Genomic DNA, 14,602 nt, shown 5'->3' on the forward strand with positions numbered 1-14,602 from the left:
AAATTCTGGTAGTTTCTTTGCAAAAGGTCTGAAAATACAAACCCACCCCCTGCCTGCAGTACGCATGTGCAGCAGACCTATTATGGTGGTGCGTTGTGGGGGAGGGAGGGGAATTTGAGAAAAAATAAATATATGTGTGAGAGATTGATGGTGAGATTAGAAGAAGAGAGGGGCGGGCGGGAGGCGAGGCTTCGGCCGAGACTCCTCCCGCTTGCTCGGGCGGCCAGGCTCCGCCTCTCTCCTCCCTGCCTCCCTGAGATCCGAGCCGGGGATGTGGGAGAGTCTGGGCTCCAGGCCAGCATTGAGTGGCTGCTGAGACCGAGGTTGGGACTTAGATTTGCTTTATTGCCCTTCCTTGCTTTTCCTCGCCATTCTCGCTTTGCCTCTCCCGCCACCGACGTCTGCCCAAGTTCGGGAACCTCCCGCTGGGGTGGGGAGTAGAGTGAACGGGCTTGTGCACCACCCCTGGCTGGTGGTGGCCGAGGCCGTGTCCCTGAACCTTAGCCAGTTGGCCTGCCCTTGCCACTGCCCCGGCAGCCTCCGTTTCCATGTTCAAGTCAACCGAAGTCCCTGGGGCCAGGGGGAGCCGGCTGCTGGGGCATGGCGCCTTCCTTGCTGACTTCCTATTACAGTCCCCATTACGTTTCACACCCGGGCTCTGGCAGCCACCCCCCTGCACACACGCACACAGTCCTAGAGTGTCTTCCTGCACAAGGGGACACAGGATGCTGGAGTTAGCAGGAAAGGTGGCACTGAAGGAAGGCGAGGCAGCGACTCTGAGGCAGTGGAAACCGAAGGCCTCTGGTGTTAATTGTGGCTAATTTTCCTTTGGCTGTTGAGGGAAGGAGAAAGGATTGTGTGTCCTAGAGCTAGGGGCTGGGCCAAGCCCAGGCTTTCCCGTCCTGCATCGGCTGCCTCTCTCTGTACTAGACAGGTCTGGCTGGTTAGTCTAGTGCTTGGTAGGGGAGGGAGGTGAACCAGAGCCCCAGGGCCCCAGGTCTGTGGGGCATCCTGTCTTCCTTTATGTGGGGTAACTCTCCGTTCCCCAAGCCTTCACAGAGTGACACCTTCACAGATAACGGGGTGGGGGGCATAGGGGCCTCTGACAGAGACATCTGGGGAGAAAGCCAGGGACCTATCCCTGCTGAAGCAGGTACAGGCCATCCTCTGAATTTGTGGGCCTGAGAGTGTGTGTGGGTGTGGGTGCGCGCGTGCGCGCGCGTGCTTTTGAGAAGGCATATGCTGGGTGTGTCTGTCTGTGCCTATATCTTTGTTTGGGTCTCCCATACTGCGTATAGATGAATGGGTCAGGATATCTGGAACAAAATATGGAGGTGAAGGGTGAGATCGGGAAACAAAGGGTATGGCCCCCTAGTTCCCAAAGGGAGCAGGGAGATGGGAATAGAATTGAAGGTAGGTTTTAGGCTACTTGGGAGGAGGAATGTTTAGGTAATTGTGGAGACTTTCTCCTGTCGAATTAGGGTGTGATGAAGGAGGCAGACACTGTGATCCTGTGGGCAAGAAGTAAAAATGACCAGCTGAGGATTTCTTTTCCTCCAGGACTGTGTTGGGGTGACAGGATGCCTGGTAATTATCCGAGGAAATGTAAATAGAGGCCTCCCTCTTGGCAAAGGATGTCAAGGCCCCAGGGTGTTAGTGTGAGAACCCAGGTGTCCACCTTTGGCTCTCCCTCCCCAGCATCTGGCTTAGGGAGCTGCCAGCTTGTGTCTCCCCACTCCAAGTGCTGGGGTCAGGCCAGGCCAGCAGCTGGGCATGGCTTCCCCAGTTCCTGGGCAGGATGCCAGCTGGCGAAGTGAGGGAGAAGGCAGGAGGAGCCCTGGCGGTGACTGAAAGGACCTGCCACAGTCAGAGCCCATGGCCTGGAGCCTGGTCCCTTGTTAGTAGGAGGGGAGGGAGGGGAGTGGTTTGGCTGCTCTTCTCTTCTGACCCCTGACCTCCCATTCAGAACCAGAGCATCCCAGAGTACTCGAAACACTTTCTGTTTGCATCCAGTGAAGGGAGGCAGGGCTTGGAGGAGTTAATGCTTCCTAGAGAGTGGGAACTGCCGAGGTGGGGAAGGGGCAAGTTGAGGGGCCTCAGAGGCTGGAAACCTAGAGGCTTAGGTTTTCTGATGTTTTTTGCTTCAAAGATAAGGATGACATTCGGCTGCTGCCTTCAGCGTTGGGTGTGAAGAAGAGAAAACGAGGACCCAAGAAGCAGAAGGAGAACAAGCCAGGAAAACCCCGAAAACGCAAGAAGCGTGTAAGTGTCAAGAATTCCTAACTCTGTGGCAAGGCTCAAGAGACCCATTCTCAGAGACCTACATTTTCTCTGGTCCTGATTACCGGTGTGGGGGTGGGGTTCTGAAGCCAGGGAGGCTTGATCCCCCGGGCCCCCCAATTCCCTGCCACTGTTGGCCTGTATCTCAGGGATCTGGGACCCTAACTTCATTCACTGCAACCTAGTGAAGAGCCTCGTTGTCAGTGTGACTTGCCTCAGCAGCAAAGAGAAGCAATTGAAAGCACAAGCTCCGGAAGAAGACTGTATGAATTCAAGAGTCCAGCATTTCTCTGTCTAGGATACCAGGCCGTTTATTTGGCTCTCTATGCCTTAGTTTCCTCATGTGTAAAAAGTAGATAAAGGCCGGGTGCAGTAGCTCACGCCCTGTAATCCCAGCACTTTGGGAGGCTGAGCCAGGTAGATCATTTGAGGTCAGGAGTTCGAAACCAGCCTGGCCAACATGGTGACACTCCGTCTCTACTAAAAATATAAAAATTAGCCGGGCGCGGTGGTACATGTCTGTAATCCCAGCTACACAGGAGGCTGAGGCAGGAGAATCGCTTGAACCCAGGAGGTAGAGGTTGCAGTGAGCCGAGATCACGCCACTGCACTTCAGCATGGGTGACAGAGCAAGACTCCATCTCCAAAAAAAAGGAGATAAAAAATTAGTTACTATCACATAGGATTGTTGTGAAGATTAAAAGAGATAAGATATGGTATGTGCTGAGAACAGTTTCTGGCAACGGTAGGGATGAATAAATGTTATTTTTATTTCTTTTTCTTAGGACAGTGAGGAGGAATTTGGTTCTGAGCGAGATGAGTACCGGGAGAAGTCAGAGAGTGGGGGCAGTGAATATGGAACTGGACCGGGTCGGAAACGAAGAAGGAAGCACCGAGAAAAAAAGGAGAAGAAGACAAAGCGGCGGAAAAAGGGGGAGGGAGATGGGGGGCAAAAGGTGAGTAGAATCAGGGAATGAGAGTGAGAAATCCGCATTAAAGACGGGCATGAGGAGGGGAGGAATGGAGACTGGGCTGGAGAATGGGGCAAGAAGCAAGAAAGCCCAGGGAAGCTAGTGGGTAGGTAGACAGGCATGTGTGGGGCCTGGAATAGGGGCTGGAGGAGCACCTACTTCACCAACGCCCCTCTACCGCAGCAAGTGGAACAGAAGTCATCAGCAACTCTGCTTCTGACCTGGGGCCTGGAGGATGTGGAGCATGTGTTCTCTGAGGAGGATTACCACACACTCACCAACTACAAAGCCTTCAGCCAGTTCATGAGGTGCGGTAAGACTGGGGAATCCTCGCTAATAGACACTTTTAATTTGAGGGAGGCCCTGGACCCCTTGGAATCCAATGAAAGCTATGAAACTGCTCTCCAGAGAATTCACAGCATATACACACCAAGTTCTACACGTCATTTCAGGGAACTCCTAGACTCGTAAGGATCCAAGAACCCCAGTTGAGAACTCTTCACTGAGGGGTGAGGGGTGGAGGGGCCATCATGATTCCAGTGCTGGGTTAGAGAACTCTTTACCAACAGAATAAAGTGAGGACAGAATATAGTGAGCCCTCCCCTGCCCCAACAGCTCCATCTTCTGCTCTGTGACTTCTCTCTAGACTGGACCTGAGAGATACCATCAGTGTTCCTGAACTTCCTTTGCTCACTTAGCAGGCCCTGTGCCCCTTCCTTAGGCCCTGGTAATAATGGAGGGTCCACTGCTGGCAGCGGGACCTGAGCTTCAGTGGCTCCTGAAGAAGGGTAGAGAATAGCAGAGTAGAAAATAGCAGAGATGGGCCGGGTGCGGTGGCTCATGCCTGTAATCCAAGCACTTTGGGAGGCCAAGGCAGGTGGATCACCTGAGGTCAGGAGTTCAAGACCAGCCCATCCAACATGGTGAAACCCCATCTCTACTAAATAAAAAAAAAATTAGGTGGGCGTGGTGGCACATGCCTGTAATCCCAGCTACTTGGGAGGCTAAGGCAGGAGAATCGCTTGAACCCAGGAGGCGAAGGTTGTAGTGAGCCGAGATCACGCCACTGTGCTCCAGCCTGGGCAACAAGCAAAACTCCATCTCAAAAAAAAAAAAAAAGAAGAAAAGAAAAGAAAAGAAAACAGTGCGGATGTATTTTGTTTTGGGGAGGAGGCACTTTGACATATCAATTCAGTGCTCTGGAGGCAGCTGCTGAGGTTCAGATCTGGTTACATTTTGGGCAAGTAACTTCTTCAATCCTCAATTTCCTCTTCTATAAACGGGGAATAATAATATATACCTCATAGGAATCCATGTGGGTTTGGTGGGATAATGAATGGAAAGCACAGTACCGTCAGTGTCTGGCTCCTAGGGAGCATTCAGTAACTGGTGACTGTCATTAGTGATGTTGTCTCACCTACCTTACTGCTGAACATGGGGCTTTTCTCAGCACCATGGATCACCCATGTCCGCACAAGAGTTTAGCACCCCACCCCATAGCAGAACCAGCATGGTCTGACTCTTTCACACTCCGTCCTCCGGAAGCCCACCTTCAGGGCCCATGGAACTTACTAGTAAAATGCAGAGAATCATAGCAACTCAAGGTACTATTGTGAGGACAAGATAAGGTGTAATGTATGTTAAAGAGTTTTATGAACTGTAAAGAAGTATACAAAAGTAAAGCATTTTTGTTGATTTTATTTTAACCTTTTATGCTTTTAAGTTTTATTTTGCTGTTTTTTATTCCCCCCCCTTTTTTTTTTTGAGATGGAATCTCACTCTGTCACCAGGCTGGAGTGTAGTGGCACAATCTCAGCTCACTGCAACCTCTGCCTCCCAGGTTCAAGCAATTCTGCCTCAGCCTCCCGAGTAGCTGAGACTACAGGCGCATGCCACCACGCCCAGCTAATTTTTATATTTTTAGTAGAGACGAGGTTTCACCATGTTGGCCAGGATGGTCTCCATCTCTTGACCTCGTGATCCACCCACCTCGGCCTCCCAAAGTACTGGGATTACAGGCGTGAGCCACCGCACCCAACCTATTTCCCATTTTTTAAAGACAGGGTCTCATTCTGCCACTCAGGCTGCATTGCAGTGGTGTGATGATAGCTCACTATATCCTCCAACTCCTGGGCTCAAGCCATCCTCCTGCCTCAGCCTCAGGTGCCGCCAAACCCAGCTAATTATGTTTTTTATTTTAACTTTTTGTAGAGACAGGATCTCGCTTTGTTGCCCAGGCTTGTCTCACAGCCCTGGGCTCAAGCGATCCTCCTGCTTCAGCCTGGGATTATAGGCATGAGCCACCGTGCCTGGCCTGTATTTCTTTTTTAATGCTTTTTTAAACCTGTTCTTTCCCTGCTTTTTTTAAACTTCTTTTTATTTGTTTATTTTTTTAAATGGCTGTTTTTCCTAATAGGACATATTCTCACCACCCAAGAATCCTAGCATGTACATAGATTTAATTGATGAGGGGAGATGGCAGTGTTCCCAGACCATCTGTGAAGGGTCCGAGTTTTCTGCTTCTATATTTACAGGCCCCTAATTGCTAAGAAGAATCCTAAGATCCCAATGTCTAAGATGATGACCATCCTTGGGGCCAAATGGAGAGAGTTCAGCGCCAACAACCCCTTCAAGGGGTCAGCAGCTGCTGTGGCGGCGGCAGCGGCAGCAGCAGCAGCAGCTGTAGCTGAGCAGGTGTCAGCTGCTGTCTCATCGGCCACCCCCATAGCACCCTCCGGACCCCCCGCCCTTCCACCACCCCCTGCTGCTGATATCCAGCCCCCACCCATCCGAAGAGCCAAAACCAAAGAGGGCAAAGGTAGGGAACTCTCTTCCAACAACTGTCATCTCACCTTCCAAACTGCATGTCTTCACGTTAGAGTCTGGAACTCTTGCCTTCCCAGCCCTGATTGCTGGAGGGGAGATGCTTTCCAGGAAGTGCGGCTTAGTGAAACCACAGCCCACAGAGGAATCCAGAGGCCCCTGTGACTTCCATTATTCCAGGATGTCATGACCTCTCCTTTTTCCTCTTCTCACCCCGACTCCTCATTCAGGTCCAGGCCATAAGAGGCGGAGTAAGAGCCCCCGAGTGCCTGATGGACGCAAGAAGCTTCGGGGAAAGAAAATGGCACCACTCAAAATAAAACTAGGGCTGCTGGGTGGCAAGAGGAAGAAAGGAGGCTCGGTGAGTGACCTGTCCCTGTCTACTAAACACCTGGGGGCCAAGGATCCAGAGACAGGGATCCGTGACGGCCAAGGATCCAGAGACAGGGATCTGTGAGGGATGGTGGAGCAGGAAGCCAAAGTCCTGGGGAGGGCGTAGAATGAAGTCTGCCTCACTGACGGCCACGGGGCTATGGGCAGTATGTTTTTCAGAGCGACGAAGGTCCTGAACCAGAGGCTGAGGAGTCAGACCTGGACAGTGGCAGTGTCCACAGTGCCTCAGGCCGGCCTGATGGCCCTGTCCGCACCAAGAAACTAAAGAGAGGCCGGCCAGGAAGGAAGAAGAAGAAGGGTAAGGAGTGTTGACTGCGTGTGATCCTGTCAGTGGGCCGTCCTCTCATTCTTATTTTCAATTTTGACTTCTCTCTTCAACCCTTCTCCCTCTCTCTCTCCATCTCCCCCTGCCCTGCTTCCTTATCCCTCCATCGGGGTATATGACAGTCCTGGGCTGTCCTGCAGTGGCCGGGGAGGAGGAGGTTGATGGCTACGAGACGGATCACCAGGATTACTGTGAGGTGTGCCAGCAGGGTGGGGAAATTATTCTGTGTGACACCTGCCCTCGTGCCTACCACCTCGTCTGCCTTGATCCTGAACTTGACCGGGCTCCAGAGGGCAAATGGAGCTGCCCTCACTGTGTGAGTACCTAATGCCAGCATCTGATGGCCCTGAGGAACCCACCCATCTCTTTACCCCTTGGTTTCACTTACGCTCTTCCTACCCCCAGATGGCTGGACTTCTTAGTAACAGATGTCCAAGTGTCTAGGATCCTAATGTATTCCTTTCTGCCACACCTTTGCTCCCAGAATCAACATTTCTGAAACTGGAGTGTCCTTTTCTTTAGTTCCCATCAGTCTTCTCTGCACTTCTAGGATTCAGGTGTCCTGTCTTTGCCTGTATCTTCCAGTTTCATTCCTTAATTTCTTCCATCTGTCTGTGTGTCTATCCTTGGCCCCCTAGGAGAAGGAGGGGGTCCAGTGGGAGGCCAAGGAGGAAGAAGAAGAATACGAAGAGGAGGGAGAGGAAGAAGGGGAGAAGGAGGAGGAGGATGATCACATGGAATACTGCCGCGTATGCAAGGACGGCGGGGAGCTCCTGTGCTGTGACGCGTGCATCTCCTCCTACCACATTCATTGTCTAAACCCTCCCCTGCCTGACATTCCCAATGGTGAATGGCTGTGTCCCCGATGCACAGTGAGTGGAAACATCTCCCCTCTGTATTTACTGTCAGGCCTGATCCCTTCCCCCATCCCTGGGGCCCACATGTCCAGCTTTTCCTTTCTCTGCACTCCCCCACCCTTGTGGGACCCCTATCTTCTCATGTAACGATGGGTTCTTTCTGCCTCTTTCTTTGCTCCTCCTTGTACGTGTCCATCCCAAAGTGCCCCGTGCTGAAGGGTCGAGTGCAGAAGATCCTACATTGGCGGTGGGGGGAGCCACCTGTAGCAGTGCCAGCCCCTCAACAGGCAGATGGAAATCCAGATGTCCCACCCCCCCGTCCTCTTCAAGGCAGATCGGAGCGAGAGTTCTTTGTCAAGTGGGTAGGACTATCCTACTGGCACTGCTCCTGGGCCAAGGAGCTTCAGGTACTAGGACCTTTTCTTTCCCTCTCCCCCATGACCTCATTTCCTGCCATCCTCTCCCTCTCTTACTCCTCTGTTTGCTGGGTTCCCATACTCTTTGTTTTCTCTCATTTCAGGCCTCTGGCCTTCATACCCTACTTGCTGAGTTTCCATATGTGGTTCTTTTGGTCTACAGTCCTCTTTCTCTCAGTCTCCATTAGCTGTCTTCCTTCAGATATAGCATAGCCTTTCTTAACTTCACATCCTTCCTTATCTGTCTTTTTCCATGTTTTATAATATTCCTGGCTGGGCACAGTGGCTCACACCTATAATCCTAGCACTTTGGGAGGCCAAGGCAAGAGGATTGCTTGAGACCAGCCTGGGAAACATAGTGAAACTCCATCTCTGTTTAAAAAAAAATTCTCAACCAGGTGCGGTGGCTCACGCCTGTAATCCCAGTACTTTGGGAGGCCAAGGTGGGCAGATCGCCTGAGGTCAGGAGATCGAGACTATCCTGGCTAACACGGTGAAACCCCATCTCTACTAAAAATACAAAAAAAATTAGCTGGGCATGGTGGCAGGTGCCTGTAGTCCCAGCTACTTGGGAGGCTGAGGCAGGAGAATGGCATGAACCTGGGAGGCGGAGCTTGCAGTGAGCCGAGATCGTGTCCCTACACTTCAGCCTGGGCGACAGAGCGAGACTCCATCTCAAAAAAAAAAAAAAATTCTCAATGTTTATAATCCCGTTCCCTATCTCTTGCTCATAACAGCCCCACCCAGGCCTTGTCTTCTGAAACTGTTGCATCTGTTTCATTTTATTTATTCTCCTGTCTTGGCTTTGACTCATTTATCTCTAATCCATCCTTTTTCTTTTTTTTCTATTTTTTTTTTTTTTTTTTAGATGGAGTTTCGCTCTTGTTGCCTAGGCTGGAGTGCAGTGGCACAATCTTGGCTTACTGCAACCTCTGCCTCCCGGGTTCAAGCGATTCTCCTGCCTCAGCCTCCCAAGTAGCTGGGATTACAGGCATGCGCCACCACGCTTGGCTAATATTGTATTTTTAGTAGAGACGGGGTTTCTCCATGTTGATCAGGCTGGTCTCGAACTCCCAACTTCAGGTGATCCACCTGCCTCTGCCTCCCAAAGTGCTGGGACGCGCCTGTTATTCTCTTATTGCCCAGGCTGGAGTGCAGTGGTGCGATCTTGGCTCGCTGCACCCTCCGCCTCATGGGTTCAAGTGATTCTCCTGCCTCAGCCTCCTGAGTATCTGGGATTACAGGCGTGCACCCCCACACCTGGCTAATTTCTGTATTTTTAGTAGAGACGGGGTTTTGCCATGTTGGCCAGGCTGGTCTTGAACTCCTGACCTCAGGTGATCCACCCACCTGAGCCTCCTAAAGTGCTGGGATTATAGGCGTGAGCCACCGTGCTCAGCCAATCCATCCTTTTTCATAGCTCCCTTTCCCTGTCCCATTCCTCCTGCCCGCCTCTTCTCGGTTCCCTGTTGTCCTCTGTGAGTGTCAGGACTATCTCTTCCCCTTTTTTCTGTGCCCTCTTAGCTGGAAATCTTCCATTTGGTTATGTATCGAAACTATCAGCGGAAGAATGACATGGATGAGCCCCCACCCCTGGACTATGGCTCCGGCGAGGATGATGGGAAGAGTGACAAGCGTAAAGTGAAAGACCCACACTATGCTGAGATGGAGGAGAAGTACTATCGTTTTGGCATCAAGCCAGAGTGGATGACCGTCCACCGTATCATCAATCACAGGTGAATCCTTGGTCCCTGAGAAGTCAGACCTGGTATATGACATTATTCTTACCATGGTGATGGCCCCATGTTTTTTTTGCTGATTAACCAGGTAATTGATCTAACCTTGATAATCTCTGCTGTAGCTCCAGCCTTTCTGGCCTTGTTTCCTCCAGGGGAACGGGAGAAAACAGGAGGAAAGTCCGGCCAGGCAGTGCCTCTTTTGTCCTTTGCCTCCTGTCATCTCCAGTGGCATAAGACATAGCACATGAGTCTGGGGATTAGGGCATGAAAGCAAAATATGAGAGACATAATTCATCCAGACCAGTGTTTTGAATATTTCTTCTTCATAGTACTTATTACTGCCTAAACTTACGGTATGTATTTCGTTATTTCAATGCTGTCTTCCCCACAAGACTCTGAGTTCCATGAGGAAAATACTTAGTGATTAGGTGAACAAATGATGTAAGGAGGGATCTCCAGGAATGTTTTGTGATAGTTGATTTTTAGGATACCATCCTGAGAAGGTTAGGCTGCTAGGTCAACTATTCTAATCTCCCTTCCAGCAGCCCACTGTTGAAGGTTGGGTGACAAATTTTGTGTGTTTGCTGATAATTGTGTTTCTCAGGCCTTCTTTCTGTTTGTGATCTGTGCAATATTTTCCTCCTGCTCCTCCCCATGGCCTCCTGCCCCACAGTGTGGATAAAAAGGGGAATTACCACTATCTAGTAAAATGGAGGGACTTACCATATGACCAGTCCACGTGGGAGGAAGATGAAATGAATATCCCTGAATATGAAGAACATAAGCAAAGCTACTGGAGACACCGGTGAGGGAATGAACTTGTGGATTCGAGGGATTCTGACGATGAGGGCATGAAAGCCAAAACTCCAGCATAAAATGAGGGTACAGTAGGGACTGATTCAACCTGGAGTTCAGGGCAATGGCCACCTGGGCTGGGTTGTTTGAGATGGGCTTGCTAAAGAGGTAGTGTAAGGAACAGAAACAAGATCTGGCTGAGCAGTGGAGAAGATGATGTTCAAGAGCAGGGAGGGCTGGCTCTTGAGGTGAAATCCAAAGGGCAAGGGTAAAGAGCCTGGGAAAAAGGAAATATGGGAAAATCTAGGTCACGGACAGTGGGAAGTAGGTCTGGAATAGGTTCAGAAAAGAAAGCGTAGGACTCCCAAGGATGAGGCCTCATTCAGACCCACTCTTTTTCCAGAGAACTAATTATGGGGGAAGACCCTGCCCAGCCCCGCAAGTATAAGAAGAAGAAGAAGGAGCTACAGGGTGATGGGCCTCCCAGTTCTCCCACTAATGATGTGAGTCCTCTCAGTTGGCATTTCTTGTTTCTGGAGCCATGGTGATCGAAGATTTTCCAGGGGCTACTGATGGAACTTCCCAGAGATTCAGTAACCTCTGTGAACAGTAGCTCTTCCTTCAGCATCCAGCCTTGCCCCAAGAGTGGCTTAGAATTTTGGCCTGAAAGGGCAGGAGCCACTAGAGATAGCCCACTGGTGGCTCTGTCACCAGCTGGCCCTTCCCCATGGTGCTGCTGGATATTGTCTTAAGGAATGAGGGGGAGGGGCTGAAGACTAGATGTGAGAACTTTTGTAAACTCAGGCCATAGTAGAGGGCATTGTAATCCAACTTGGTATCCATGCCAGGGAGGAGGAGACTAAGACTGGAGGAGCCGCTAACTATTTCCTTGAGCTTTCTGACTTGTCTCTATAGCCTACTGTGAAATATGAGACTCAGCCACGGTTTATCACAGCAACTGGAGGCACCCTGCACATGTATCAGCTGGAAGGGCTGAACTGGCTACGCTTCTCCTGGGCCCAGGGCACTGACACCATTCTAGCTGATGAGATGGGGCTGGGCAAGACCATACAAACCATCGTCTTCCTCTACTCACTCTACAAGGAGGTACTGGATTCTAGGACCTTGAAGGGGAACGCCTGGACTGGGGAAGTGGGGAGGGGGAAGATGGAGGGGTGTAGCTGGCAGAGGACTGGGGTATACAGCCTCTAGCCTAGACTTATGCCGTCCCCATTCTTGACTCCCAGGGCCACACAAAAGGTCCCTTCCTGGTGAGTGCCCCACTTTCTACCATCATTAACTGGGAGCGGGAGTTCCAGATGTGGGCACCCAAATTCTATGTGGTGACATACACGGGTGACAAGGACAGCCGGGCCATCATTCGTGAGAATGAATTCTCCTTTGAGGACAACGCCATCAAAGGGGGCAAGAAAGCTTTTAAGATGAAGGTAAGCCCCTCTACCTCATATCCTCTGAGACCCTCAAATCTGTCACTTCTTTTTCTCAGCCAGGAATTCAGTTTCTGTATTCCCCTCCTCACCTTTCTCCTCTTCCTCCACCTGTCCTCGTGTCTCTGCACTACCATCCTAGAGATGTGGCAGGTACTCCCAGGGGCATACATGGATCTGTCGGTACTGGAAATGTGGGCAGAGGTTTAGGGGCCATGGTCTGTAATCCCTGCTTAGAGGACAGAGTAATGGCTCCTGTTGGAAGCCACAGTCAGGACAAGGTGTCTGGTTCTGGAGGTGTAGGTGCATGGTTGTCAGGTGGCAGCTGAATGGGCAATAATTATGTTGGCAGAGGGAGGCACAGGTGAAGTTCCATGTTCTCCTGACATCATATGAGCTGATCACCATTGATCAGGCAGCACTTGGTTCCATCCGCTGGGCCTGTCTTGTGGTAGATGAGGCCCATCGACTCAAGAACAACCAGTCCAAGGTGAGTGAGGTTTCCAGACCTAAAAAACTTGAAGTTGTGGACTTCCCACTTGCCCTGGTCCTAAAAAACAACAAAAGTTCTGGGGATTTTCTGTAGTCTGGGAGGACGTCCAGGTTGGAGGAGGGAGAGGGCCAGAGTTTGGGGCCTCTGATCCTGAGTGAAATGGGGCAGGGAAAGGCTGATGCTGTGGGTTGGTCACTTGTCACTAATAAGCCCATTCTCCTGCCTTGCCTTGCCCCGTCTTTTAGTTTTTCAGGGTTCTCAATGGTTACAAGATAGATCATAAGTTGCTGCTGACAGGAACCCCATTGCAGAATAATCTGGAGGAGCTCTTCCATCTCCTGAACTTCCTCACCCCAGAGAGATTTAAGTAAGTGGTTCCCTAAGGGTAGTTGGCAGAGATGAGAGGTGGAGCAGATAAAATGAGCTGGTAGAGGATTAATCTGAGGTGGTAAGCCTGAGATCAGGGGCAAGGAACTTGCCGACCTGTTAATTTTCTTCTCTTCTGGCTCTTAGCAACTTGGAGGGCTTCCTGGAGGAGTTTGCTGACATATCCAAAGAGGACCAGATCAAGAAACTGCATGATTTGCTGGGGCCACACATGCTACGGAGACTCAAGGCAGATGTCTTTAAGAACATGCCAGCCAAGACAGAGCTCATCGTTCGGGTGGAGCTAAGCCCCATGCAGAAGTAAGATGCAAGAGGAGCTGCCTGGAGTAGAGCTTGGGGATTGATGGGAGCGTTCCAAGTGCAATATCATAATTGCTTCCTTTATTTATGCTTCTTTTACACCCCTTTCCTTGCCTTTAGGAAATACTACAAATACATCCTGACTCGAAATTTTGAGGCCTTGAATTCACGAGGTGGCGGGAACCAGGTGTCGCTGCTTAATATCATGATGGATCTTAAGAAGTGCTGCAACCATCCATACCTTTTTCCCGTGGCTGCTATGGTAGATAAACAGAGCAGGGAGCTGATCGAACGCCCATTCTCAGAAAACATGGGTGGGGAGTAGTGGGGAGGTGGGTATTGAGCCACAGGGGTGGAGCTGGGTGGAAGGCCAGGGACTGGGTCTCTGAGAACAGTAGGAATTGGGAACATGTGGAAGTTGGATCCGGGCATCTGGCCTTCTAGGCATGGTAAGAACATGGGGGCATGTTTCCAACTGACCCCCTCCTCCTCCTCTCTCCTCCCTTTTCAGGAGTCCCCCAAACTCCCCAGTGGGGCTTATGAGGGTGGGGCACTTATTAAGTCGTCTGGGAAGCTCATGCTGCTCCAGAAGATGCTGCGAAAGCTGAAGGAGCAAGGACACCGAGTGCTTATCTTCTCGCAGGTGACCTGTGCCCTTAGCTGTCTTTACATCTGCTTCCTCTTCCCTCTCCTCATCCTCCAGACTTTAATTTCTTACCGTCTTCCTGTGGCTGCTCTGGTGTGACAAATGAGGAGATTCCTCCTATAAGAGTTTTTTTTTTTTTTTTTTGAGACAGAGTTTCGCTCTTATTGCCCAGGCTGGAGTGCAGTGGTGCGATCTCGGCTCACTGCAGCCTCCGCCTCCTGGGTTCAAGTGGTTCTCCTGCCTCAGCCTCCTGAGTAGCTGGGATTACAGGTGCCCACCTCCACAACCGGCTAATTTTTTGTATTTTTAGTAGAGATGGGGTTTCACCATGTTGGTCAGGATGGTCTCAATCTCCTGACCTCAGGTGATCTGCCTGCCTCAGTCTCCCAAAGTGCTGGGATTACTGTACAGCAAGTTCATTCTTGGCCTCTGATGCCTGTTCTTAAGGTTGCTGGAAGTTGAGGTCCAGCTCTAGTTCCTTTTCAGCTGCATGGGGCAAGGGTGAGGGTGAGCCATCTGCCTTCTTAGGGACTGGTATTATTTCTTCATCTTATTGGCAGGTGAGGGTGAAGGGCACAGACCCTTTGGAAATGTGATGAAAGCTCTGGGTCCACTCTCCAGAAAACTGTACATACAATGACACAATTTTGTACGGATTTTCAGGGGGTTCCTGGATTTCCCTGAAACCTTTTCATGGGTCTCAGAGAACCTCTGCCTTAGGAGAAACAA

At 50.8% G+C, this 14,602-nt stretch overlaps 1 protein-coding gene across 13 annotated transcripts in view; it reads left to right on the plus strand.

Annotated features, from left to right (window-relative positions):
- Positions 1 to 14,602, plus strand: part of CHD3 (chromodomain helicase DNA binding protein 3) — a 27,933-nt gene that overhangs the window by 2,691 nt on the left and 10,640 nt on the right. For 8 of the 13 annotated variants that reach the window (XM_032138626.1, XM_058431861.1, XM_058431858.1 and 5 more), the window contains 19 exons: positions 2,150 to 2,262; positions 3,066 to 3,236; positions 3,435 to 3,559; positions 5,786 to 6,069; positions 6,305 to 6,435; positions 6,615 to 6,765; positions 6,915 to 7,108; positions 7,431 to 7,664; positions 7,853 to 8,056; positions 9,590 to 9,801; positions 10,478 to 10,609; positions 11,003 to 11,102; positions 11,515 to 11,706; positions 11,847 to 12,047; positions 12,400 to 12,537; positions 12,786 to 12,907; positions 13,054 to 13,227; positions 13,348 to 13,489; positions 13,739 to 13,870. In XM_032138626.1, the coding sequence (XP_031994517.1) occupies positions 2,150 to 2,262; positions 3,066 to 3,236; positions 3,435 to 3,559; positions 5,786 to 6,069; positions 6,305 to 6,435; positions 6,615 to 6,765; positions 6,915 to 7,108; positions 7,431 to 7,664; positions 7,853 to 8,056; positions 9,590 to 9,801; positions 10,478 to 10,609; positions 11,003 to 11,102; positions 11,515 to 11,706; positions 11,847 to 12,047; positions 12,400 to 12,537; positions 12,786 to 12,907; positions 13,054 to 13,227; positions 13,348 to 13,489; positions 13,739 to 13,870 (3,152 nt within the window). Of the gene's footprint in view, positions 1 to 1,264; positions 1,588 to 2,149; positions 2,263 to 3,065; positions 3,237 to 3,434; positions 3,560 to 5,785; positions 6,070 to 6,304; positions 6,436 to 6,614; positions 6,766 to 6,914; positions 7,109 to 7,430; positions 7,665 to 7,852; positions 8,057 to 9,589; positions 9,802 to 10,477; positions 10,610 to 11,002; positions 11,103 to 11,514; positions 11,707 to 11,846; positions 12,048 to 12,399; positions 12,538 to 12,785; positions 12,908 to 13,053; positions 13,228 to 13,347; positions 13,490 to 13,738; positions 13,871 to 14,602 lie in introns of those variants that run through there. The other 5 variants (XM_032138629.2, XM_032138631.2, XM_058431859.1 and 2 more) reach the window with 3 other exon arrangements.

This window comes from Hylobates moloch, unplaced genomic scaffold (assembly GCF_009828535.3).
Source record: "Hylobates moloch isolate HMO894 unplaced genomic scaffold, HMol_V3 SCAFFOLD_19, whole genome shotgun sequence".
Lineage (NCBI taxonomy): Eukaryota > Metazoa > Chordata > Mammalia > Primates > Hylobatidae > Hylobates > Hylobates moloch.